This window comes from Pseudopodoces humilis, chromosome 3 (genome assembly GCF_049639895.1).
Source record: "Pseudopodoces humilis isolate 2021_Gansu_Grassland_sample_001 chromosome 3, ASM4963989v1, whole genome shotgun sequence".
NCBI classification, from domain to species: domain Eukaryota; kingdom Metazoa; phylum Chordata; class Aves; order Passeriformes; family Paridae; genus Pseudopodoces; species Pseudopodoces humilis.
The window spans coordinates 56,221,467-56,247,892 of NC_142202.1; the positions used below are offsets into that span (position 1 = coordinate 56,221,467).

General features: G+C 36.9%; 1 protein-coding gene across 15 annotated transcripts in view; it reads left to right on the forward strand.

Moving 5' to 3' along the window:
• The window catches only part of SYNE1 (spectrin repeat containing nuclear envelope protein 1), a 290,444-nt gene that overhangs the window by 211,329 nt on the left and 52,689 nt on the right, over window positions 1-26,426 (forward strand). For 11 of the 15 annotated variants that reach the window (XM_088052487.1, XM_088052496.1, XM_088052500.1 and 8 more), the window contains 20 exons: window positions 457-591; window positions 1,203-1,309; window positions 2,351-2,501; window positions 3,322-3,456; window positions 3,617-3,772; window positions 4,577-4,786; window positions 6,084-6,185; window positions 7,888-8,007; window positions 9,469-9,669; window positions 10,868-11,041; window positions 11,485-11,616; window positions 14,299-14,495; window positions 15,421-15,553; window positions 15,922-16,104; window positions 16,922-17,071; window positions 18,582-18,758; window positions 19,326-19,481; window positions 22,228-22,383; window positions 23,104-23,274; window positions 25,156-25,289. In XM_088052487.1, the coding sequence (XP_087908613.1) occupies window positions 457-591; window positions 1,203-1,309; window positions 2,351-2,501; window positions 3,322-3,456; window positions 3,617-3,772; window positions 4,577-4,786; window positions 6,084-6,185; window positions 7,888-8,007; window positions 9,469-9,669; window positions 10,868-11,041; window positions 11,485-11,616; window positions 14,299-14,495; window positions 15,421-15,553; window positions 15,922-16,104; window positions 16,922-17,071; window positions 18,582-18,758; window positions 19,326-19,481; window positions 22,228-22,383; window positions 23,104-23,274; window positions 25,156-25,289 (3,080 nt within the window). The remainder of the gene's footprint in view (window positions 1-456; window positions 592-1,202; window positions 1,310-2,350; window positions 2,502-3,321; window positions 3,457-3,616; window positions 3,773-4,576; window positions 4,787-6,083; window positions 6,186-7,887; window positions 8,008-9,468; window positions 9,670-10,867; window positions 11,042-11,484; window positions 11,617-14,298; window positions 14,496-15,420; window positions 15,554-15,921; window positions 16,105-16,921; window positions 17,072-18,581; window positions 18,759-19,325; window positions 19,482-22,227; window positions 22,384-23,103; window positions 23,275-25,155; window positions 25,290-26,426) is intronic. The other 4 variants (XM_088052491.1, XM_088052495.1, XM_088052494.1 and 1 more) reach the window with 2 other exon arrangements.

The following is a 26,426-nucleotide window of genomic DNA, read 5'->3' on the forward strand; positions in this document are numbered from 1 at the left end:
ATGGAGTTATGTACTTACTGATAAGTACATTTTGACCAGAATAACAAGCAGAATTTTCTCCTTTTCAATTTGACAAAAAAAATTTCTTTATATAGATAAAAAACCTGGCAGAAACAAACCACTGAATCCTTGCATTCTCATGTAAAGCTGCACCCTCCTCAGATCAAGGCTGGTTTTTAGAAGCAGAGCAGTCTTTAGAAACACATCAGACCAAGGTCTCTAACCTGTGGTCTCTGATTCTGCTAAGTGCAATGATGCATGTTTATTTTTACATTTTTAGGGATGCTTTTCTTGCTAGTAACCAAAAAACCAGTAAAAGTCAGAAATCTAAAGTCATTGCTCACTTCAGAATTTACATGAGCCAGCAATTTGAGTGGTTTTGTGTAGATGAGCTGAACCTGCTTGCTCTCCAACTACGCAAGAAATTTTTTTAATCTTAATGTCTCTTTCCTAAAGCAGGGATCTTTACAAGAAAAGGAGGAGAGTGATCTGGACTTTGTTTCCTCACAAAGCCCCAGTGTTCAGGAATGGCTGGTGCAAGCAAGAACTACTCGCTCACAGCAGCAGCAGAGTACCCTGCAGCAACAGAAAGTTGGTGTTTTGCTTTTCTTCTATTCCCATCTTTAGATTGCACTTAATTCTGTAGCTGAGCCACTCTTGTTAATATTTCCACTGAAATATTAATTTTTCCACTGTTTTTTACTCACTGCTTTTGTAATGATGCATCTGAGTTCCCTATCTTATATATGTAACAGTCAGGCAGGCTAGACTTCCTGGGTGACCGTGGTCAATTCACATAATCACTCTATGCTTATTTTGTCCATCAGTAGAAAAAAATTTAATTAACCCTTTAAGTTACTCTAAGGAGAGAAGACAATACTCAAAATAATAACTTTGTATTCATACAAGCAAAGATACACCTATTACATGATATATTGTGTTGAATGATTTGAAGATATTCTCACTAGGGTAGGTTCCAGAAACTGCATTGTATTTGGTAATTAGTTCAGTAATGCAGTTTATGTCCCCAGTTTTTCTGTGTCCCTGGCTGGAGATTTTGGACTACTTTTGGTGTCCAGGCAAGCCATTTCAGAAGTAGCTTAGCTAACTTTGCATGACAGTTAAGCAAGGTAGATATACCCTTCCAAGGAAAAAACAGTCATTTTGAGATTTGTTCTGTTTTTTGTAACTTGCTGTGTTAGGAGCTGGAACAAGAGCTAGAAGAGCAGAAGAATCTTCTTCGATCAGTAGCATGCCGTGGAGGAGAGATCCTAACGCAGCAAGGCTCTACCGAAGGCCTGTCGATAAGGTGTGCTTTCATGTGTTGTTCCAAAAAGTAAATTTCTGTAGCTGTGCTTTGTCATCCCTGTGTTTACATCCCTCTTCTGCTCATAGTCCTCTAATTTTATTTTTTTTTTTATGGTTTTATCATTTTTATACAGTACCTAGGCAACTGTATTCTTGGTTTATAATTCAGGGGTCTGATAATACACAAACTGTTTTGTGATAATAGATCACCTTCAGCATTTAGAAATGCTCTTTATTCTTACTAGCAGGAATCACACTAAAACTAAAGACTGGTGAGACTCACTAGAGTCTTGCTAATAGCTTTATTATGGACCAGCACTGGTGTGGGAATCACATCTCCCCCAAACATTAACATCTGCTATTGTTACTAGATATTCCCAGATGAGATACTCATAGCTTAATTTTATTTTTTCTACAATTAGCAAGTATTTTTCCTTTTGAACCCTTGATTCTAATGCTAGAAAGTACTTAACCAGTCTCCTTTTGTTTGAGGCTTCCTTCTGTCAAATGATAGTGTACTATAGAAATTTAAAAAAAACCAAAAATAACCTAACAGCCAAAACCAACAAAAAACTACCACCAAACCAAAAATTCTGGATGTGGTTAACGGTTTACCAAAGCTAAGCTCATATGCTTGTCCTTCATTAAACTATGTCTGCCATTTTGACAAAGAACATGAGGAAGGAGTCAGATAAAATATTTATTTTAACTCATGCTTTAACTTCTTTATAAGTTTAACCTCTTTATAGGTTACATTTCAATATAGTATATATTCAGTCTGGTTTGGGGATTTTTTACTTATTTTGGGTACTTGCAACTCTAAACAGTCTTCTAGAAAGTACATTTTATTTCATCAGACAAGAACTTCTTGCTGTTCAAACCAGCCTTTGTCTTATTATCAGAAAAGCAAAACCAAAACCAACAAGTCAAAGCTTTGAAAAGTAGCACTTAACTTAAATGTAGAATTTCCTAATGGAAAATTATAACTTTAAATGATTATAACTTCTGCATTTGTTAAACCTTTATGCATCTTTTGATTCAGTGAGAAGCCTGATGTACTCTCTGAGGAATTGACCTTAGAAGTTGAGAAGCCATCATCTGAAGAACAGATGAAGAGGAAATGGGAAAGCCTAAACCAGGAATTCAGTACCAAGCAGAGACTGCTCCAGAAAGCTTTGGAAAAAGAACAGCTGGTAGCTTTTTTAATTTTCTTTCCATTTTATCTTTGAAAGTAGTTGTTACAAGAGGTACAATATGTAGATCCATTAAGGTGCTCTAGTTAATGCATGAGATATGGAACGATTTATTTATGTGACACTTTAAAAACAGTTAAATATTGGCACCAGCACTGCTCATGTTCAAAGTGATTTGAATTGCACTACCATCAGATTAATGAACTAGAAAGGAAGAAAGAGCTCGACAAAATGATTACCTACTTACCTAACTCAGGATAATTCTGTAACAAATCAGCCCTCTGGAATTGATCAGTAGTCTGGCAATAGCTTAAAAGAAAACTATTACTTTCAGTTTGAATTATTGGTTACATTCAGTTCTTGGTATTAGTGGGTGAGAAATTTCAGGCACAGTATTTCTACTGAAAGAAATATAATTAAAAAGAATTCGACTAATTAAATCAATTAAACTGGGGACAAACCAAAGTCTGTATTACCATACATCTTCCATTTTATTGTTAATAGACCCAAATCCACTCTTCTTTGTATAACACTCTGTTAATCAGCTTCCAAAGTTTTAAATACCTTGTATTAATTAACAGTAATTGATTATATTTTTGGTAAAAACTAGTAATTTTAAATTTTGGCTACAAGTATTTATCCTACATTTCTAGTGAACCTCCTGTTGAGCAATATTTATGCAAAATATTCATGACAGGGAGCATTTGTGGGAGGACTATGAGCATTAGCAGGTGATAGCCTCAGTCAGTAGGGAGTCTGTACAGCTGAATTTTGTGCCCTACATATGGTCGAGGCATCCTAATGAGTGCTCCTCTCTCAGCAGCTTTATAGCAGACCAAACAGACTAATACCTGGAATGCCTTTGTATAAGGAGGAGACACAGGATGAAGATAAATCCTTAGTGTCACCAGTGTTGGTTGAATTGAATCAGGCCTTTGAAGATGTCTCATCTGAGGTAATTTTCAATTGTCTTTACACCTGTCCTACAGCAAAGCCACATTAACAGTGAACACTCCTCCAGCTATGGCCTGGAAATCCAGGCCTTTACCAAATATTAGAAGTTAGAAAGACTGTCTTGTACTTCTGTGCTGGACTGCTCTGGTTTCTTTGCCCAGGCTGGACGGGTGGAGGAGACCCTGCAGCTTGAGCAGAAGCTGTATGATGGTGTCACTGCCACCTCCGTGTGGCTGGATGGTGTGGAAGAACAAGTCTTTGTTGCTACAGCTCTGTTGCCAGAGGAAGAAACAGAAACCTACCTCTGCAAGCAAGAGGTAATGAATCCATGAGTGGGACTTCCTTTTAATTGCCAATAAGTGTGCATTTTATGTAGTGTTTAGAACAAAAATGTTAGAATCCTGGATAAGTGGCGTGTCACTGGCATAATCTCTGTGTAACTGCAGCATTCTGCAGTTGACTGTGCACAGAATGTTGCAGAAAGCATAGACTCTTCTGTGTAACGTCCTTTCTAGGTATTAGTGAACACCACATTGTCAAAATTGAAATAAGAGTGAAAAAGAGGGAGGAATGCTCTGGGATATAGAAACAGCACAAGTTAATCAACATTAGGGGTGAGAGAGGCAGAAAGAATTGAGTGGTGGTGGGGAGAGAGAGGCAGTAGGACAAAGGAACTGTTTTCAACTGAACAGGATAGATTCAGAAAATATGTAAGGGAGAAGTTTTTCAAAATGAGCGCGTGGAAATGCTGGAGCAGGTTGCCCAGAGAGGTAGCGGATGTCCTATCCATGGAAGCATTCAAATTCAGGCTTGAGAGGGCTCTGAGCATCCTGATGTAGTTGAAGACGTTATATTTACTTCAGGAGGGTTGGATTAGATGGCTTTTAATCTGACCCAGATGTTTCTTTGGCTTTAAATTACTTTTTTCCAGCACTTGTTTTCCTTGGAGCATGGATTCTTTTTAGTATAAGAGATTACTGTAGCTGTCATTTTTTCTAGTGTGTGTGCATACCAACAAAGTAAAAAATTCACTACATCACTGCAAAATTGACAGTGATTATGGCATGTTTGCCTGCTTTCCAGAATGTCTGATTGTGACTTCTGTTTTTCTACACAATTAGTCTCTCGCCAAAGAAATCAAAGACATAACAGAAGAAGTGGATAAGAACAAGAATTTGTTTGCTCAGATATTTCCTGATAGTAGTGATAAGAGGGTTATTATAGAAGATACTTTGGATTGCCTTCTGAGAAGACTGACCTTACTGGAGTCAGTGGTAAATCAGAGACACCACCAGATGAAAGGACGGCTCCAGCAAATTATCACATTCAAGGTATGAGGTGATGAAATACAGAGGTGTATGTCAAATGGGGATAGAAAGGCTGCGAATTTTTGGTACCAAATCAAAAGAACAAGGTTGTCACAGGTTTCTTATTGAAAAATCAAACTTCTCAGTGTGTAGAAAATTTGATACCCTAATAATTACTCAGAATTTAAACTCTCTGCTAGAAGGCTTCGACAACTCATGCAATTCCTGTAAAGTGATAATCTCTCCCTGCTGTCTCACCCTGCTGGCATTACATAAAAGGAAGACTGTGTTGTGCAAGTATGAAAAAATGCTGATAAACAGAGAAATGTGCTTTTTCAGAAAACTTTTCAGAGTTCAGAAATGCTTTCAGATCTTTCTTGGTCTTTATCTTTTAGTAATAATCGGCTATTATTATTATTATTATTGTTGTTGTTGTTGTTGTTATCAATATATTAAGCCCTTCAGTATGGTTTATTTTTAATTAAAAAACCCATAAATCAAAAAAAAAAAATTTCTTGTGTCTTTAGATTAGGGTCATTTTTTCATAGATTATTACTACTAGATTTTCTTTCAAACTCCATAATGTTTCCTCTCCTATTTTTCAATGAAAGATCTCCCTTTGCTGATAACAGCAAGGTTGATTAGAATTAATTCTAATTATTCTTAGAGATTTTCAGTATCTAAAATAATTACTGAATGTAAAAATAAATACTAAATCATTCATGCACCTGTTATGTAATGCTGAAAGTCTCAGAAAAATGTGCTGTTAATTTTCTGTTGAGATGAGTGCAAGAAAAAAATAATTGATGGTATTTCAGCAAAATTGTTAAGTAATATTTATGTGTTTGTTCTGATAAAATACTCTAAAAGTTGTAGCTTGTGGTTAGCCCTGTAATGTGTGGAGGCCTTGTTTACTTATGTATTATATTTGCTCAAGTTTGTAATTAAAACAACTTGCCTTAAAAAGTAAAATCAAGCTTTTTTACAATCATATGTGGTAGAATAAACTGCACAAGAATGTTTTTGTTACATGGAGGTAATGACCTTGTTAGTTAATTATTTAATTAGAAAGCAAAAGCAGAAGTGCTTTCACAGGTTATGTTTTAGATAGGAGTTGCTTTAGCCCTTTGTTTCCATAGCTGGATTTTCAGCAATGTCAAATGTTTTTCATTGGGTAGTTTTGGTGCTTTTTGACTACTTTTTATGCTGTAGTGCTACCATGTAATATTTAATGCTTTAAATTTTCTGAAACATGGAGTATTTTTCAGTTGTTTTGTGCTGTATAATTGTGGCTATAATTTGTTGGTTTTGTCTCCTGCAGAATGATCTGAAGCTCATGTTTACATCGGTGGCTGATAACAAATACTTAGTTCTACAGAAATTAGCAGAGGCAGCTGACAGACCAGAAACAGAACAAATGCAGGTACTACCATGTGTCTGTCACTTGGGGAGAGGGGAAGAGGTTAAGTTTTTATCCAAAGTATAAATGGATTCTAGAGAACAGTTACTTTAAATGGGAGAACCTACACATTCACATGAAGTATAGGAAGATGAGTATGTCCAAGAGTGTACTACATATATTTATAACTAAAAACAACAAAAAGTCACAACAACAAAAAAACCCTAGAAAAAGTGTCTTCCTCATCTCCCCAGCTGACCTAGTACCTAGTTATGTTTATGCTGGGCAGTATTTGGAAACAAGAAAACTTCAATAAAGAAAAAAATACAGAGTTTTGCTAAATTGTTTGACTGTTAAACTTTATTAAGAACCAAAGACACTTCCCTGCTCACTGGTTTACAGTGATGGCTTTAATGTTACTCTTTTTAATGTAAGGCAGTAATTATTATTTCTTTATCAGGAATGGCCTAATGAATAATTAATTATTTATATGAAAAAATATATCCCATTTTCTTGTTTCTGTTTTGCCAGTGAGAAAAATGAACAAAGTATTATAAAGACAACTTTTTATAGAACTTACTTGTTAGCGATGTCTGGTGCCAGCAGGCAACCAGAATGGAAGAAACTTACCCTTCAGCTAAACAGAAATACTGGACTTTATATACCTGACATTCAAATTTTGAAGGAGAGGTCACACTGTGTTTTTGTTTTCTATCTTTTGTGATGCCAGACATTGGCAAAAATTTATTTCCAGTTTGATTAATTAAACTACCAGCTAGGAAAACAATGTGGTAACAAAAGCAAGTCAAATTATTTGTTTCAGAAAATCTCCCTTGGCTGATAAAACATTGTAATTTAAAAGCATTACTGCTTGTTCAGTATGTGATTAGGAAAGTAGAAATAAAGGCCTTAATCAGCCAGGTGACATTAGTTGCATAAAGTGCAAGTTTAGTGACTTTATCGTGCAAACTCCATGCTGCTGAAAGGGAGAAGTTCTACTTCACATACATAGTTTTAAAATGTTCAATAGGAAGCTTCCAAGAAAGGGCCTCAACAAAGGACTTTAAGTACAGGAACCTACCTCATGCTTTTAACTTTGTTATAATCTGCATGTGTTACTTCAGCAGAGACCTAGGGAAGCTTGTAGCTTCCATTGGAAAAACTCATCACCTTCAGACACTTGCAAACACCAGTCTCTGTTCTTAAGATGTAGTTTTTCAAGTGCAAAAGGAGAGGAACAAGTCTTTTCCCTTCACAGTAACTTTGGCCCCATCCCAATCTTGAGAGGGAACTGCTCACAGCTCTTTGCATTCATACATGGGTTCTGCTATGATGGTTGTTTGCTTGGTGCTCAGAGATGACAGGAATGACTATTAAAAAAAAAATTCTTTAAATTACATTGTTACATTAAAAGAAAAATTCTTTTGGCCCTCTACTATATAGTTAAAAGCATGGAAATTCATACTAAGCATAATATTTTATATATCTATTTTTATTGTACTAAACCTGCTTGTTATTAAAAAGTAATAATGATAAGCTTATATAACTTTAAGAAAAAGACTGGGCTCTCCCAACTTTTAATTAATATGTTTTCGTCATAGCATCTTTAAAATTTCACCACATTGAAGGTATGATTAGCACTGCAAGTGGAAAAGAATATGATCATAGGCCAGCTACACTACTGTTACTGAAACTTAAAACTAAGCAATGTAATTTTCATGTACAGGTCATACTGCATGCAGAAGAAGGCTTAAAGGAACTAGATGCTGGAATCAGTGATTTAAAGAAGCGTATAGACAAGCTACAAGTTGACCAACCTTCTATACAAGAGTTGTCTAAGATCCAGGTATAGTTCATTCCTATCCTGTCCATCCTATCACCTTTCTCACCTGTGATACCTGTGATAAAGGAATGCTTCTTTTTATTCTTCATAATGCAGTTTAGGAAAAGGGATTTAAAGGCATTTCAGATAAAAGATTATCTTCTCTCTGGTTCATCTAGTTTCGCATTTTTGCCTCTTCAGATTTTCTAACATCTCTGATATTAGCAGTATTAATTGTAAAAATCTACAAAACCATGTTTGCTGTCAGCTCTCATCCATTCCCTTTTCACATAGATGATGTTAAGCACGTGAACATAAATTTGTCTGCTGAAGGTTCATCCCTGTTCTCACCAGAGTCTCATGGTCTGTAATTAAGTACTGTATCACATCTCTCATTCAAACAAGGAAGGGGGTAAAGGAAGATGGAGAGCAAAGTGCAACCTGAAACTGGAAATGTTCTGCTTTTGCTGGAACACCTCTCAATACATGGGGGCAATTGATCCACGACTTCTGTAAACATGTTGAAAGTCCTTTTTGAGCAGTTTGGCTGATGCAGGGGAATGTTTGAAGAAATATGAAGGAGAAGGAAGGTTTATGACTTAATTTTACTGTTTACAGTGACATAATAATAAATTGGAAGCAAATAAACCAGCTGAAACTGGAGATTAAATTTACTAAGCCAACAAGAGAGTGATAGCAATTAAAAATGAATGACTAAGAAATTAATCACTAAGAAATGTGTCTTTTGCCCAGTTCTTTATCCTTTTGGTCTTAGTCCCTCCTCCTGGTTTGTTTGCTGGTTTTTTTGTGGGTTTTTCATCACTCAGTTTATGTGCCATTATGTGCCACTTTCCATTTCAGGTTTTAGAAAAGCCACCTTTTGGCTTATTCTGACAGTTCTGGTTCTCACAATTTTCTGTTTAAGGCTAGGAGACTCAGCTGAATGATCCTAGAGATATTTTAGTTGTTGGAATATCTTGTATAGATCAAAAGTAGGGACTTGTTTTGATTTTTACAGTAAGTTGTATGGTTCTTAGTTGCTACTATTAAGATTCTGAGGAAGGAGAAGGAAACGAACCTGGCTTTGAGATGCCTGTGGTCTGTATCCATGATGGAATCCATGTAATCCTCTGCATTATAAAAAGTAAAATGTAAACAGCATCTGCATTGCATTGTAGTCACTCTTTTTTGATGCATTAAGCCAAATCTTTGCTACTTACATTAAGCCTTTGAGATTCTGCTATTTTTTTCCCCAAATACATGTTCTTTAAAGAGGTCTTGCTTATTTTTCTGTCTTTAAATGGTGAGTTAATTTATCAATGAAATCAGTATATCTGGAAACTGGTTTTGAGCTAGAAATAAGTGAGCTAGAAATAAGTGAATAAGTAGTATTGGCAGAGAATACAGGGACAGTAAGGTTGCTTCTAGGAAGACATGTAAGGTGTGAAATAAGAATCAGCACTGCTGCCCTTTGTCCCCCCCCAGGATAAGTATGATGAGCTGCTGATGATTATTGGATCCAGGCGGAGTGATCTGAATCAGAATATGGCTCTTAAGAGGCAGTATGAGCGGGCTTTGCAGGACCTGGCTGATCTGGTAGAAACAGGCCAAGAAAAAATGGCTGGTGACCAGAAAATGATTGTTTCTTCCAAGGAAGAGGTTCAGTCACTGCTTGAAAAACATAAGGTAAGAAACTGGGAAATATTTCAGGACTAGTAATGACTGTAAGCTTGTTGTCATGGTTTAGCCCCAGTGGGAAACCAAGAACCACGCAGCTGCTTCCTCATGTGTTCCTTCCTTGGGGAGAAGGAGAATCAGAAAGAAAAGGTAAGCCTTGTAGTTTGAGAGATGTATCCTAATACTAACAGCACTAATAATAAAAATAATTGAAACAGTAAATATAACTGTAATGGGAAGGAGAGAGAGAAATAAACACAAGAGAAATAAATAAATCATGTACAATACAGTTGTTCACCACCTCCTGACCAATAGCCAACCTGTCCCCAAGAAGACATCAGCAGCTTCCAGACATTTCCCCCAGTTTATATACTGAACATGATGTTCTGTTGTATGGAATATCCCTTTGGCCTTTTCAGGTCAGCTATCTTGACCATGGTCCTTCCAGGCTCCTCACCCATCTCCTCACTGGCAAGTGAAACTGAAAAGTCCTTGACTTGGGATAAACACTACTCAGCAACAAACAAAAGATCAGTGTGTCACCCACATTATTCCCATAGTAAAGCCAAAACACAGTGCTCTACCAGCTACTGAGAAGAAAATGAACTCTATCCCAGCCAAAACCAGGACACTTAAAAGAGCAAATTGCTAACCTGTTCCTGTAAAGATACAGGAGCTTTTCAGAACAGTGGGACTGACTGTATTTTAAATTGGAGTCAATGAACTGTTCTGACACACTGAGTTTCAAATGCTTTGTTGAAGGTGAACCCAGATTTCTTCATTATTCTAATAAAAAGTTCCTAGTATTGTCCTGTCGTGCTACATAGCACTTTCATCCACCACTCCGTTTATTTTCAACAGAAATTTACATTTGGTAATAGCACCCACAAATAGGACAAGTATTTTCCACATTTACATTAGGCAGAAATTTTTGGGGTTCTTTGATCTAAGCTGGTTTTCTTTATGGAATGAGGGTCAGGATGGAATTTGTGTGGAAAGAATGACTGACTTCTTTCTTTGAATAGACTATTGTCCTCTTTAAATTATGTTGATTTCATGAAATGCTGTGAAGTGAAAAGTTTACCTAATTCTATGTAGATGATTGTACTGCTTATATCTTTAAGTGTTCTTTTAGTGGTAATGAATTGAGTAACAATTGCACTTTCTCTTCTCTATTCTCCCTCTCCCTCACATCCAAATTTTTTAGGAATATTTTCAAGGGTTGGAGTCTCACATGATCCTGACAGAAACACTTTTTAGAAAGATGAGTAGCCTTGCCCTCTTGAAGGATACTCAGTCTCATTCAGAGATAATGACACGAGCTTCGGCTGTATTAAAGCTGGCTCATAAACGAGGTGTGGAGCTGGAATACATTCTAGAGGTAAGAATTTATGTGGCCTTTTCTATACTTCATTGTGATCAACCACCAGGACATTCTATAATGCTAATTTCCTGTGCTTGGACAGAATTGATGAGCATCAGTCCATTTTGTCATACACAGAAAGCACTGATAGACTACAGTCTTTTCTGTTTAATTGTTGGGACCTTCAGGGAGGACAAGTTGTGTTCCTCTAAGTCTAAAGAACTGCTTGGCTTTAGCTGGTTAAGGAGAGCATGATAGTTTTATCCATTTGTTCTTACCAAAAGTTGAGCTTGGCACAGGGATGGTGTCTTTTTACAGGTTCACTGGACATTTGTACTGTTGTTTCTGTACTTTCACAACCATGTAGCTAGCTCTAGGATTTCCGATTAAAAAAAAAAAAGAAGTAGTAAAATTTGTAGATACCCAGATTTACCATATACATGGATAATTTGTGCTTGTAGACCTGGATGCATCTGGATGAAGATTACCAGGAACTCACCAGACAGCTGGAGTCTGTTGAAGGAAACATCCCCACTGTTGGTTTGGTAGAAGAGACAGAAGACAGGCTTACAGACAGGATTACACTTTTTCAGGTTGGTGCTTTGTAGATATTCTCTGTAGAAAAGAGGGGTTAAAGTGATCTCTGACAGTCATCAAGTCCAGCCTTCCACTTGAAGCATTACAGTTGCCATGGGCTGGATCAGCAACAGCTTTGGAAAGATCAAAAGATGAATGTCCCACAGCTGACCAGAGGACCAGTTGCGGTCCTGCACCACCATCTGCTATAAAAGGTTTTATGTAATGCCCAGTCAGTAACATCAACTTTCAGCTTGTCACCATTGTCATTTTTGTACTGTGTGGCACTACTGAGGAGCATTTACCTCTATCATCTTTTTAATTCTGCCTCAAACAGCTGTAGAACTTTGTTAGACTGGCCCTTAGCCTCCTGCTCATCAATCTAAAGCAAGCACATTTCCCACACCCTCTTTGTGAAGGACATGTGCTCTAGGTCCCTAAATAACTTAATAGTTCTACACCAGACCCTGACCATTTCCTTCTTCCTCAACTCAGTGAGAGATGGGTCAGAGCACAATCAGAAGGAGTAGATGTGGCCTCATCAGCACCATCTAGATGAGGATAATAAAATAACTTCATCTGGTTGTTCACAGCCCTAATATAGGCCTAATATAGAGCTGTGGCTTGCCTTAAAAGCTCCAGGTTAAATACACTACTAATTTCCTTCCTAAGCTGTACCGAGAAATACAGCTAGTATAGTCAGTAGTCAGCCCAAGGTGTGGAAGTTGCATTTCTTCAGACTTCCAAGGTTTCTGCTGTCTCCAGCCTTTAGTTTAGTAGAGTCTCTGGAATCAGTCTGCCATTTTTTTTGTCCCAACTACTCTCCCTAATCCAGTGGATTAGTGTCATCCAGAAATTTACTGAGGGAATGCTGGCTGCCATGATCCATGCCATTAATATGTTGAAGATATTTGGGATAAAATATCAATAATCTCTGGAGCACTCTGCCCAGTGCAACCTGCCAGCCAGGCATCAAGCCTTTGATCACTAGCACTGATACTGGGAATGCAGCTCATTTTCAGCCTACCAACACTGCATTTATCCAGCCATGAACTCTCTCTGCTGCTAGAGGAGGGTCCTGTGAGAGATGGTATCAAAGGTCATGCTGAAGTCAGTCTGATCCACAGAGACAGTAATTTTGTCATAGAAGGCTGGTAGTGAATTTAAATTGAATATTCCTGGTTGTCTCCTGGTCCTTTTTGTCATTGAAAATGGAATTCAGGAGGATGTACTCCATAATCTTTCCAGAGAGCAAGGTGAGACTGAACAGCCTGTGGTTCCTCAAATTGCCTTCCTCCCCAGATGCAGCAAGTAGTTTAAGTACAGGCTTTCTACCACATCCTGTTTCTTTGGTCTAGTGTTTCGTTTTTGTCTCCTTATACTAGACATTTTAGTTGGGGGTTTTATATTCTCTCTTTTGTTTTACAGAAAAATGTCTGTCAATTTTTTTTTGAAAATTGACTTTGTGTTATCTTTTTAGTTGCTTTACCAGACAGCTTTCCGATTTTCCAATGTTATGAGGAAAACAAGCAATCTATTGTGGGGGGGGGGGGGGTTGTTTGTTTGATGCTAGGCATCATTTTGTGTTGGTTCTAACCCTGAATTATTTTTCTTCTTTTGTTTTTCTTTTCAGTTACATCAACTAGGTTTTTCAAATCCAGATTATTGTATTCCATTATATCATAGATTTTATTAATTGGCCACATTTAGCTTTAAAATCCATCATAATAAATTTATGATTATCTTAGAATAAGCCATATCTAGGAATTTTCTTTTTTTATATATGTTATGTGTAAATACACAGACTTACACATAAAGATAATTTTTTTCAAATCTATTATAAGCTCTATTTTTGTGAAAGAGGAAATAAGAGTGATAGAAAGGTCATGTGCTCACTATAAGATTGGTAGTTTTATACCTTTTATATTCAGATTACTTTCAACAGAGCTGAAAAAATGGGAATGCATGTACATTTCACACTGAAACTTATACCAATGTACAGCTGTTTTTAAAATCCATAGTATTTGTGTAATGATGGTGGAATTTAGCCAGTATATTTGCTCACGTGTACAATTTCTTTTACCCATCCACAAATCACCATTTAAATTAAATCTGTCTCAGTTCCAGGTTCATTCTGGGTAATAGTATTAACAGCCTTTCCTTTTTCATTACCTTTTTTGCTTTCTTGTGCAATAAAAATTGGTCTCTCTGTTCAGGGGTTTGGATGGCTGGGATGATCTTCTGTTTTGTTGCCATGAAGAGAAGAAGGGTAGATTGGTAAAAGAGTGAGATGTCTAGAGAGCTGAAGGTAGGCATTGGAAGGGCTGAAGAGGGAACCACTGTTATTAATTTTATATTGGACGTCTTTATCGTTCATTGCAGTAGATGGTAGGTTTTCAGCAGATGGTAAAGTAAGTTCTGGTAAAGTTTCAGGTACAGAATATCTAGATGAAGGAGTAGGAAAAGTTCATCATAAGGAGGAACCAATAGACATATTGACATGATTGGGTTTGTGGCAACATGTTCAGCTTTTGAGCGGATTACCTTCATGATGGTTCTTGGGGAGTTCTAGAGCTGGAGCAGAAATAAAAATTGATGTTCTGTGGTGACATTGGATGTGCAACAAATTGCAGTAAAAGGAAATTAAATGTTGAGAAAGTGTGGTAACAGTTATATAACCTTCTCCTCTGTCATTACAGCATCTGAGATCTAACCTGACTGAATACCAACCTAAATTATACCAAGTGCTGGATGATGGGAAGAGGCTCCTTTTTTCTGTTAGCTGCTCAGAACTCGAAGGTCAACTGAACCAACTAGGAGAACGCTGGTTAAGTAACACCAGCAAAGTCACCAAGGAGCTTCACAGGCTGGAGACAATACTGAAGCACTGGACAAGGTAATGCTGTGTAATGGTAAATATAAAGATCTTCACCTGTGCTTTTCAAGTCAAAGCCATTCTGGACCCAGGTATATTTGATTCAACATTTAAAAGAAAGAAGGAAAAGTATGTCATAGTTCAACTGCTCTTCTGTTCTATAGAAGTGCTGTTGTAGTCTCTCATTTATAATAAAAGATAAAGCAGATAAGAGCTGGTGCAAAGAAATGAGAAAATACTTTCTTAGATGATTGATTTAGAAGCCCCGTGTGCATATAGGTTGACCAGTTGTGTGTTTTGCTGGGTAACATGAGTAGCCTCAGCATGTTTTAGTGGATTCATTGCAGCTTCTGGGTTCTTGTGTGTCTGTGTCATTGCGTATATGGAAGGGAGCTTTTGCTACCTTGTTCATATGCTACTTTTGAAATTAATTATCTAACTGGTATAGAAACTTTGTCTATGAATCCCTGGCTTATGTGTGGACACTCATATTCTGTTATCTTACTACTTGCTTGGCATGTGAAATTATATGGAGATGGTTTCTGAAACGAAAAAAAATTAAATTTCTGCTCTGAGATACTTTTTGGTAAAGATTTAGGAAGACTGAGCTTTCTAATGGAAGTAAAAAGTCTGTTTATGTGCTTTGTGTGGGGTTACAGCTTGTCCAAAGTGGTTTGGGACCTATTTTCTGTCCTTCATTAAACTTTTTTCTAAAGGCAAAACTTAGGCGCTCTTAGAAATTGTGAGCATAGTGGCTAAAATAGGAGCTTCCTGATACCATGCCTGTCTGTAAAATTAAATTACTTCAGAATTTTTCTGAAATTTGATAAAAAAAAATTTCAAATCTGGCATTCAGTATCTTCCTCTAACACATGGAGGAAAGACTGCTCAGTTGGAGGCAAGAAGTGGCAATGACTGTTTCAGTCTTCTTTAAACGTCTTCCCAGGTATCAGAGTGAATCAAATGAATTGACACAGTGGTTGCAATCTGCAAAGGAGCGACTTGAGTTTTGGAGCCAGCAGTCTTTGACTGTTCCTCAGGAACTAGAAACAGTCCGAGACCACCTGAACTCCTTTCTGGTAAGTTGTTCACAAACCTGGGACACCTATTTCTCTCCAATTACAGTTACACTGTTGATTAACCAAATGGTTATACTTCTCATAATTGATGAGTATGTAGGTATGCTGTTCTTCAAAATGCTGGTATGTGTGCACATTAAGCACTTCTTTGCTATATGCAAGGATTGTAAATCTTGAGGATTCTGAAAAAAAAAAAAAAGATTTCATGACCGAACACAGTTTTGTTCTTATTCTGAAATACAGTTGATGAATACCAATAAAAAGTTTTAAAGGGAAAGGAGGATATTCTTAGCTTTCTGAGGTTTTAAAAGTCTAAATAAAATAAAAAAGTACCTAATTATTTCCACAAAAAATGGTTCTGCTTACAGGAGTTTTCAAAAGAGGTGGATGCTAAATCATCACAGAAATCTTCTGTCCTGAGTACTGGGAACCAGCTTCTCAGGCTTAAGAAAGTAGATACAGCTGCATTGCGTGCAGGATTGTCCCACATCGAAACCCAGTGGACAGAGCTTCTCACACAAATCCCAGCAGTGCAAGAGAAGTTACACCAGGTAAGAAAGCCAGCAATGGCCTTCGATATTCCAGAAAATTTAGTCTGTACAGTTGGCACTGACTAGTTGCTTCCTTTCTCAATTTTTCCATGTGAGGAAAGATAAGGAAAAAAGTTATTCCTGTTTTATTGTGGGAAGGCTCACGCTTAGTTTCAAATCCTGCCTGTCTAGTACCCATCAGTATTACTTTCAGACATCCATAGTTATATTTGTTAAATTTTAATGAAAGAACAGGTGGGTTTTTTCCTACACATTGGTATGCTTTCTGGAAAAGGGGGTTTTTCCTTGTGCCCTGTCAGGTTTGGGTAGTGGTTTTGTTCAAATTGAGTAGGTTAGGTTCAAGTCTGTGAAAGACAAAGTAGGTCTAAAAACATCCTTGATTTTTGCTAGTGTGTATAGGCACAAGAGGCTTTTTAGTTGTGCAGTTTTGCGGTTTTAATGCTATAATACTGAACTTTGAGAATTATAGTGATTGAAAAGTTGTCTTAATATGTAGTTGCTAGGGAGTTATCAGTGTAAGCTGTTGCTTTAATTTGTAGCTTAGAATGCCCTCAGAGTTAGTAATAACTGATTTATGGGGAGAGAGGAAGGGTCACAAATCTTAACTGAGTCTGTGATGGCAAACAAAGCAATGTCATTCTGTAGTCCTTGTAATGAAAAATATATATGTCCACCTAAAAATGTCATAGAAATATTCTTGAGTGATTAAATGCGGGCAAGCAGTACTCTGTCAGCTACTGAAACTGTGTAAATGCAAAGCAAGGAATTCTTACCCATTTTCTTCACAACATGAGTTATAAGTCTGTTATCTCAACAGCTCCAGATGGACAAAATTCCTTCTCGCCATGCCATCACTGAAGTTATGAGCTGGATTTCACTGATGGAAAATGTAATTCAGCAGGATGAAGAAAATATAAAAAATGTAGTAGGACAGAAAGCAATTCAGGGTTACGTCCAGAAGTACAAGGTACTGAGTAGCAATATTATTAATTTTCCTTTTGAATTATCCTCATTATTACAACAATTAAATATATATAAATATGTAAAATATAAGTGATTTGGGGAAAAAAATTTACCAATTTATTGGAGTGGTTGGAATTGTATGCAAATTAGAACTGCAGAATATTTGATACTGCGGAAAAGAAGCCAAAATTACTTTTACACTGCTGTTTACTTATGGCGGAAATATAACTTTTAATATGCTTACCTTAATTGCTAGGAAAATCCAAAGCAATATGTACATTATTAAAACCTTATTAGATCTGCCAGAGTGGATGCAGTACTCCAGGCAGGGTCTGGAGCAGAACAAAGGGGCAGAATCACCTCCCTGGAACTGCTGGCCACTCCTCTTTTGAATCAGCCCATGATGCAGGTGGCCTCCTGGGCTGTGGGTGCACCCTGTTGGCTTATGTCCAGCTTTTTATCCATGAGAGCTCCCAGATCCTTCTCTGCAGGGCTGCTCTCAATGAGTACATCTCCACAACCCAGGTGCAGCACCTTGCACTTGACTTGTTGAACTTTATGAGTTTCTCATGGGCCTTGTTGTAAAGTTTGTCCAGGTCCCCTGGATGGTGTCCCATTCTTTACTTGTATCAACTGTGCTGCTCAGCTTCATGTCCTCTGCAGACTTGCTGAGGATGCATCTGATCTCACTGCATCATTGATAATGCTTATTAAAGAGCACTAGTCCCAAAGTAGAGCCCTGAGGGACACCACTCATCACTGGTCTCCACCTGGCCACAGAGCCATTGGCCAAAGCCCTCTGGCTGCGTCTATCCAGCCAAATCCCTGTCCACAGAATAGTCCACCCTTCAAAACCATGTCTCTCTAGTTTGGAGATAAGGATGTCATTTGGGACTGTGTCAAATGCCTTACAGAATTCTAGGTAGATGGTATCAGTCAGTCTTCTCTTGTTGTCATTCCATAGAAGGCCACCAGATTGGTCAGGCACAATATGCCCTTAGTAAAGCTGTTCTGGCTGTTTTGGATCATGTCTTTGGCTTGTATGTGCCTTAACATTGCTTTCATGAGGATCTGTTCCATGATCTTCCCAGACACAAAAGTAAGGCTAACCAGTCTGTACTTCCCCAGATTCTCCTTTCTTCCCTCTATAAAAATAGGAGCAATATTTCCCCTTTTCCAGTCATTAGGTATTGGCCTGACCACCATGCCTTTTCAAATATGATGGAAAGTGGCTTGGCAACAACATCAGTTAGCTTTCTCAGGACCCTGGGATGCATTTCATCAGGTCCCATGAACTTGTGCCTATTGAGCTTTATCAAGTGGTGCTGAACCTTCTCTCTGCTTACAGTGGGAGAGACTTGTTTTCTAATTCCTGGTCAATTGCTAAAAAAGCCTTTTGTTGACTTGTGATAAAGGTGTAGCTGTTGAACATTGTTCCTCTGTTTTGCAGGAAGGTGAGAAATTGCGGTACTTTTGTGCTGCTTTGTTAGGTCAAATTTTTTTTTCTTTTCTAGGGTTTCAAGATAGATTTAAATTGCAAACAGTTGACTGTCGACTTTGTGAATCAATCAGTGCTACAAATCAGCAGCCAGGATGTTGAAAGTAAACGCAGTGACAAAACTGATTTTGCAGAACAGCTTGGAGCAATGAACAGACGCTGGCAGATCCTGCAAGGCCTGATAACAGAAAAGGTAAGGAAGAAAATCTAACTGCTCTGGAGTGAACTGTCAAAATGCATAGAACATTAAGATTATAATGGTTGGAAGTCTCTGCAGGTCATCTACGTCAATCTTCTCAAACAGTGCTAACTTTACAGTTAGATCAGAGGGGACTTGGTTATCTGAATCTTGAAATTTCCAAGGAGAGATTCCACAAACTCTTCTGGGTAGCTGATTCATGCTTAACCACTCTGCTGGGGACAAGTTTTTGTCTTGCTCCCAATCAGGACTTTCCGTGTTGCAATTTGTGACTTTTATATCTTCTCCTTTTATTGAATATCTTCCAGAATAGTCTGCCACCACTTTCTCCATGCCTTTCTACAAGGAGTGTACAGCACAGTGAGATGATTCTTTTGTCCTCTTTTCCCCAAGCTGAATGAAGCCAGGGTTATTATTAATTCTGTTAAAATACTAGATATATTTAAACTTGCTTTCAGTGAAAGCACTGAATTCCAAGAAGGCATTACTTTGCATTGATCTTCAATGATTTATATAAAAAATAAAGATAATTGTATGAGAAAGTGTCATTTTTCATTGCAGATCCAGCTCTTGGAAGGTCTGCAGGAATCCTGGACAGAATATGAAAATAATGTGCAGTGCCTAAAAATTTGGTTTGAAACCCAAGAAAAGAAGCTGAAACAGCAACAAAAAATTGGAGACCAGGCTTCAGTGCAGAATGCTTTGAAAGACTGTCAGGTAACGTCTACTTATAAATAATAGTGTTTTCTTTCCAAGAGTTTAAAACAAAACTTGATAAATTCATGTAAAATCCTCATATTGGTGAAGTCAATGACTCAGTTCTTGACTTCAGTAAAGGAAAGATTTCATTCCTAAGGTGCAAACAATAAAAGAGGAGGAAAGAGCCATAATGTCTCAAAGTTGCTTAAGACCAACTAAAGTTGTCGTTATTTTTACACTGGACATTTCAAAGCTTGCCAGGCGTACTGAACTAGAAGACTATCAAAGGAATATGTTGTCATAACTGTTTAGCCAGTCTTAAGGTTTTTTTTCCTGCCTTTTCACTATCTTTCCTCCATGGCCCACTGTTTTTTCCATTCTTTTTCCATCTCATATGTTCCACCTGACTATTCAGAGAAAAATTCTACAATCCAAGGAAGTTTTATGCTTCCATTCAGAAAGTTGGGAATTGTTGTTTTTTTCAAATATCCAGAAAAGGAAAGAGAGTCACGATTATGATGTACAAAGATGAGATGAGGCAAAGTGCAACTTTACATAATGCAGATAGGTTTGAACCACAACAGTTTTTCACATGGAATTCATACAAGGACAACACAGCAGTGAACTGGGTATCACAGTTATCCCTGAACATCTTACTCAGAGTAGCACATATTTAGATATTAAGAAGCTTACCTCTGGAGCTGCCAGGCCAGAGCTAAAGCTTACAGTTGTGTAGGCAGAACAGTTACTTTTGAATTGATAGACAAGCCTCCACACAGTATCAAGCATCACATAACTTTTGTTCAAAATAATTTTGTCCTACCAGATACCATACAATAAATTGCATGCCAAATCAAATTAAAACTCTGTCAGGCCAACTGAATGCACAAAATCTTGATGTTCTCATCACCATAAAAGGGTGTGTTTATATTTATGTTTCTTTCCTGCATGAATTTAATTAATGGGAGAAATATAATCTAGCATTCATCTCTTTGCAAAGAGAACAGCTGTAAGATCAAATGAAATGTATAAAAGAATTTGCTCTGTTACCTTTGTTTCTGTAAAGGCTAATAGGGTGGTTAGGCCAGATATGTTAGAGGTCAAATTTTTTTCTGAAATTGTTGACCTAAGTTTTCAATCTGTCTGAAGTTTAGTTTTAATTCAGTTTTAATTTAGCTTAGTTTTAACTCAGGTATCTTTATGGTTTCAGCATAATAAACCCATACAGCTGAAGCAAGGGTAATTTAACATAGCCTGACATTATCAGCAGTCTGTGCTTGGCTGGAGTTCAAAGCTGAATCTGATTTATCACCTTTTTGATTCCTTTTACTCAGGGAAGTTAGCAAATACACTTGGGGAGTTAGTTATGAATGGCAAGACTTTGATCAGCAGAGAAACAAATTGTTTAAGAAAAAACGGTATCAGACACTCCCAGATATCTGGTTCAACTAGAGCAAAAGCTGGAGTTTATTTATTAACCAAAGTTAGTTGCTGCTTAGTGTCATTTTAATAAGTGGAGTCAACCATTTTTTCCTGACAGAGTTAGAAAAAATAATGCATCTTTAATTCAATTTTGAATTTTAAATTATGAATAAAAAAGCCTTTTTCAGAGAGAAACAGAAATATTTGCTGGTCTTGGTCTTGAAACTTATGCCTTTCTTACATTCTGAATTCTGGAGCAACCTTGTATAAAGTAAAATTACTTTTTTCAGTGTAAAAATACACTGTTTGGAAAGTCAGCTTTATTACATTCAACTTAGAAGTGTTCGTGTTGTCAGCTGGATAAAAAATTATCTATTACTCTGTCTGCTCTGGAAAAAGGTCATGGCTAGATGTTTGAAGAAATGTGAAGTAATACAGAAAAAAAAAAAGACTGAGAATAAATATTGCCACAAAAATGTTCTCACAAATATGTATATAGACAAAAGTGTGTCGTATTTTTGGAGGTATAAATTCTATTAATAACAGGTGTTTGCAAGACTGGGGGGAATTTTGCTCCAAACACTTTCCCAGCTATCTACAATGTAAAGTCTCTTATGGCAATGGTTCACTTGTTGTGTTTAGGGATTCATAGGGAGTGGAATTTATTAAAAACCTGGGGTTTCAGGCTGAAAAGAGTTCTGCTGTATTCTTTCTCTGTTGATCCGTTTCTTTCAATAAGGAGAGGCTTGCAGAAAATGACAAAATAACCTGAGATCACATGGTTAATGGAGGGGTAACACAAGGTTGCTGCCACCTCACAGTGTGCTTTTGGTATCATACTGACAGGTAAACACAAAGGTGTGCTGGCCTGCAGCCTGCAAGCCCTACTGCCCCACTCTGCTCAGACTCAGTGTTTGTGCTTCTTGAAGCCCCAGAGCTTCCCTATGAGTCACAGCACTGCAGGACTTTCTTGGATCTGCCTGCACCATGCTATGAAATTATATAGGTAGTTTCCCAGTTAGGAATGGCTATTTTTAACTAGTTTTTCACTCTTACAATACAGCAGAAAATTATACAGAAGTTTTACATAGAGACATTAACATAGAAGTTAATGCTTCTCTTTAAATCAACAAACTGCAAGACTTCAAAGGGAACAAAAAATATTCAGTGAAATTGCTGATGAGTTGTGAATGTCTTGAAAATAAAAAGTCAAAATATGCTAGCATGTGTCCTATTTTTTAAACTAAGGAGCTTATGGGCATCTTTTCTATATCAAGGTGTTATTTAGTCAATTAAATAAGCAAAACTACTCAGGTATCTTTTTATTTGTTTTGGTTTTTAGGAATTAGAAGAATCAATAAGAGCAAAGGAAAAAGAAGTAGAAAATGTAGAACAGAGTGGTCTTTCTTTGGTACAGAACAAGAAAGAAGAAGTCTCTTCTGCTGTTATGAATACACTGCAAGAAATTAACCATTCCTGGGCCAATTTGGATCACATGGTAAAAGAGTCTGTGAGGGGAAAATTACAGCTCTAGAAATAAGGCATGGAGGAGAGGGGGAATTAGCAGTTGCAGCTATTGGATTTCTTCTGAATTGTGTCCCTCTTTCCATGTCTCTAGCCATCAATCTCCAAGTTTGTGTGTACACTCCACATAAAATGGGTATAATATTTCTTGTTTCAGCAGTGCTTCTAGTCATTGTAAATGAAGCTTTTTAGATGCTCCCTGATATTTAGTGTAAAGGAACCAAATTACCTTTCAGGAATTAAGTTTTCAAGCCCACAGGTCTCGCAGAATAAGGAAGAGATCAGCATTAATTTTCAGCATTCAAACTTTGATCAACATCAGTCTGTCTTCCCAGGAGGAATGCAGTTTGTTAGTGCCAGCCTCTCTGCTGATTTCCATAGGCCAATTATCCTGCCTTAGAGATGTGTGTAGTCTTAAGAAGTTTCACTTGATCCTGCTCTGGACTAAAGTAAAATGAATTTTGACATCTTTACAGTCCATTCCATCCAACCTTTATTAAATGAAGAACTTTATGCTATTCCCAATGTAAGCCCAGCTGATGGTTGTACAAAATCTTCATTATTCAATAGGTTTAAAATAAGGCATGTTGGAAAAGAAGCATGTGAGATCCAAAGAAAGAAAATAATTTAAAGATATTCCAAATAGCTTGAATGCTTTTAATTTACTTTTGTGTTTATTCCTCCTTCCTCCCAGGTTACCCAACTGAAGATATTGTTGCAATCTGTTCTTGATCAATGGAGCATTTACAAAGTGGCTTATGAAGAACTAAACAGTTACCTGACAGAAGCCAGATATTCTTTGTCCCGTTTTTATCTTCTTACTGGTTCTCTGGAAGCTGTGAAAGTCCAGGTTGATAAACTTCAGGTGAAAAGAGTTCATTTTCTCTGAAATTGCATGGTTGCAGATAACTGTAGATTTTGGCTTATAAGAAGTAGAAGTAAAGACATACTGGCACATTAAAATCACATGACATTAAAAGAACACATTATAAACCAGCCACTGCATGTTTAATTTTGCAGAAAAATTAATTTGGCATAGTTGTTTTCTTTTTAGATTTTTGATGCCATTCTTTATAATTTGAGCAATACCATCAAATTGTTACAAGTTTTTAAATGATGCTAATGGCCATTAAAACTAAAGTTTTTCATGCTACTTCATTAGGCTTCAGAGCTACAGGTGCATGTTGAGATCACATTTTTAGACCCCCAGCAACCTTGCAGTAGATTGATAATCAAAAAAAAATAATGTTTCAGGAGCTGAGACACTCACATGTTCTAGTAATTTACCATTGTAAAAAAGCATAAAATACAAGGAGATTCCTTTTATAAAATTATAAATTAATAATAATAGAAATAAATAATTTAATTAAATACAAATATTCAAATTATTGTTCTATTACATAAAACCCCTTTTATTTCAACAATAGTTTTCATCTTTGAAATGAAAAATAATTATGCAAACATTTCTGGGTGCCCGAATTAGAAGAACTTCTGTTGCTCTTAAGCTGTTCTTCTGTTATTATTTACCAGCAAATTTAAAGTTACATTATAATTTAAATATTTGTGTGATTTGAATTCCAGACATATATAAAACCAAAGTATTACATTACTTACGCTAAGCATGGACAGCACTTTCAAAACCAGGATTTAAAGAGAATCCAAGAATGGACTTTACAGCCATTCTTCTGGATTTTACACATTAGAGAGAAGGAGTTGGTAAAACAGTAGGTACAGAAAATTACTTTTTTTTCTGATTAAGATTTTGAATTTTAACTCAGGGTGAGGTTTTCTGGGCTTTCAAACTGTAATAATATGCATAAAAATATTTAAGTTTAAAAAAAAGAAAAAAGAGTATTTTCAGAGTCATAGAGTTGGTAAGGTTGGAAGAGACCAGTGGTCTGACCTCCCTGCTCAAACGGCATCATCCCAGAGCAGATGGCACAGGATTGTGTCCAGATGGTTCTTGCATATCTCCAGTGAAGGACACTCCACACCCTCTCTGGACAACCTGTTCCAGTGCTCTGTCACCCACACAGTAAAGATTTTCTTCCTCATGTTCAGCTGGAACTTCCCGTGCATCAGTTTCTGTCCGCTGCCTCTTGTCCCACTGCTGGGCACCACCAAGAAGAGCCTGGAAGCATCCTCTGGGCACTCCCCCTAAGATATTTATGTATGATAATGAGATCCCCTCTCAGTTGTCTCTTCCTGAGACTGAACAGGCCCAGCTCCCTCAGCCTTTTCTTGTGAGAGAGATGTTCCAGTCCCTCATCAGCCTCACTTCCCTCTGCTGGATAAAACACACTTCCCTTGCTGACATAAATCAGGGTGGTAACTGAAGGAGCAAGACCCTTTTCTCAGATATAGCTTTCTTAATGTTGTTACTTTTCATCTTGTTCTAAACAGGAAAATGTTGTTTAGTTAGTTTTCATCCATCTGTTAACGTTTTCAACTCTGAATCAGTCCATGTGCTTACTCATTCTGTATGAAAGTACAGAATTGTTTAAAATAATTTCTTCTACAAGATTTTTACATTTTGCAAAAATACAAGATGAAAATTTACTTTTTGCTCTATTTGATATAAAATCAAATTAATCTTTATATTAAACAACCTATTTATATGAAACACATAAAATAAGTTTTCATTCATAATCTAATGCAATTGATGAATACTATTTTGAAACGTTTCTACATCATGAAATTTTGTTAACTTGTGGTTTGGTTTTGTTTCATTATTTTTCTACTCTAGAGCCTACAAGATGAATTGGAAAAACAAGAGAATAGCTTACAGAAATTTGGTTCTGTGACCAATGAATTGTTGAAAGAATGTCACCCACCAGTGACTGAAACACTTACCAACACTTTGAAAGAAGTGAATATGAGGTAGAAAATGTCTTTGTCAATTTCAGTTGCTAATCTATATTTCTCCATTATCCAATTTTCCATTATCCCTACTTTTCTTAAATGTTACTATTTTAAGTTCCTGGGGTTATGAGGGGTTTGTTGGAGCAGGAAGGATTATTCCTTTTGCCAAGGACTGGAGTAAAACTCTCATTTACTGCTCATAATAAATGAAACACCTTCTCCGGTGAGCATTTGGGCATTAATGTCAGTAGTTTTGCTCTGCGCTTGACTGCCAAACAAGATTCATAAATACCATGCTGGAAAACAATACTGTGCTTGAAATTTGAGAACTGTGTCTGAAAATTTTGTTTGCAGTGTTTCAATGGTTTGCATCAGCTTCCCCAAATTTTAGGTTGCTATTTCTAGTTGTAGGAAGGGTATCATAGACAGGAAGCCCCTCACCAGTACCTTGGCAAACATCTTCCCCAGCTTTGATTTCAGGCAAGAACTAATAAAAGGGTTTGCTCAGACACAGGAAGAGAAGATCCAGAAGAAAAAACATAGTTTGGTAGAAAATTTGGATTATTTTTTTGAAAACAGAATCACATCACATTTATTTTAATCTATATTCAGTCCTGTCCTAGAAACCAAAAGTAGGAGGAGGGATTATTTAACCCCATTTCACAAAAGATACCGTAGAATTTAATCATTTCAGTGATGGCTGGCAGAATTTTTGCTCCAAAACCTTTGCATTTCATCATACAATAATAATTGAGAAATATTGTGATTTTCTTTAGTAAGGAAACAATTAGGCACGTTTGAGAAAGCATGTGTTCATGGTTGCTATTAGAGAAAAAAATACAATAGGAAATTATTCTAGGAAGGAATTCAAAGGGAGATTAGATATTTAATTAGATAATAGAAATATAAAGATTTTTAATATGTCTGGGAATATTTTACAAGTGAGTTACACAGAGCTTTATGACTTTAAATACTGTGTTACAGTTTGGGAGGAAATGGCAGGAGAAGAAATGGTGCCTCGTTTACAGCTGTTCTGGGCATCTTTGGCCCTCACAGGAATCTGCTATTGGCAGTGCGTAGCTGGTCATGGATACTTCGTGATGCTGAGGCTACTAAGTGGAAATAGCAGGAGGTTCACTTCAAAAAGTATGCTTC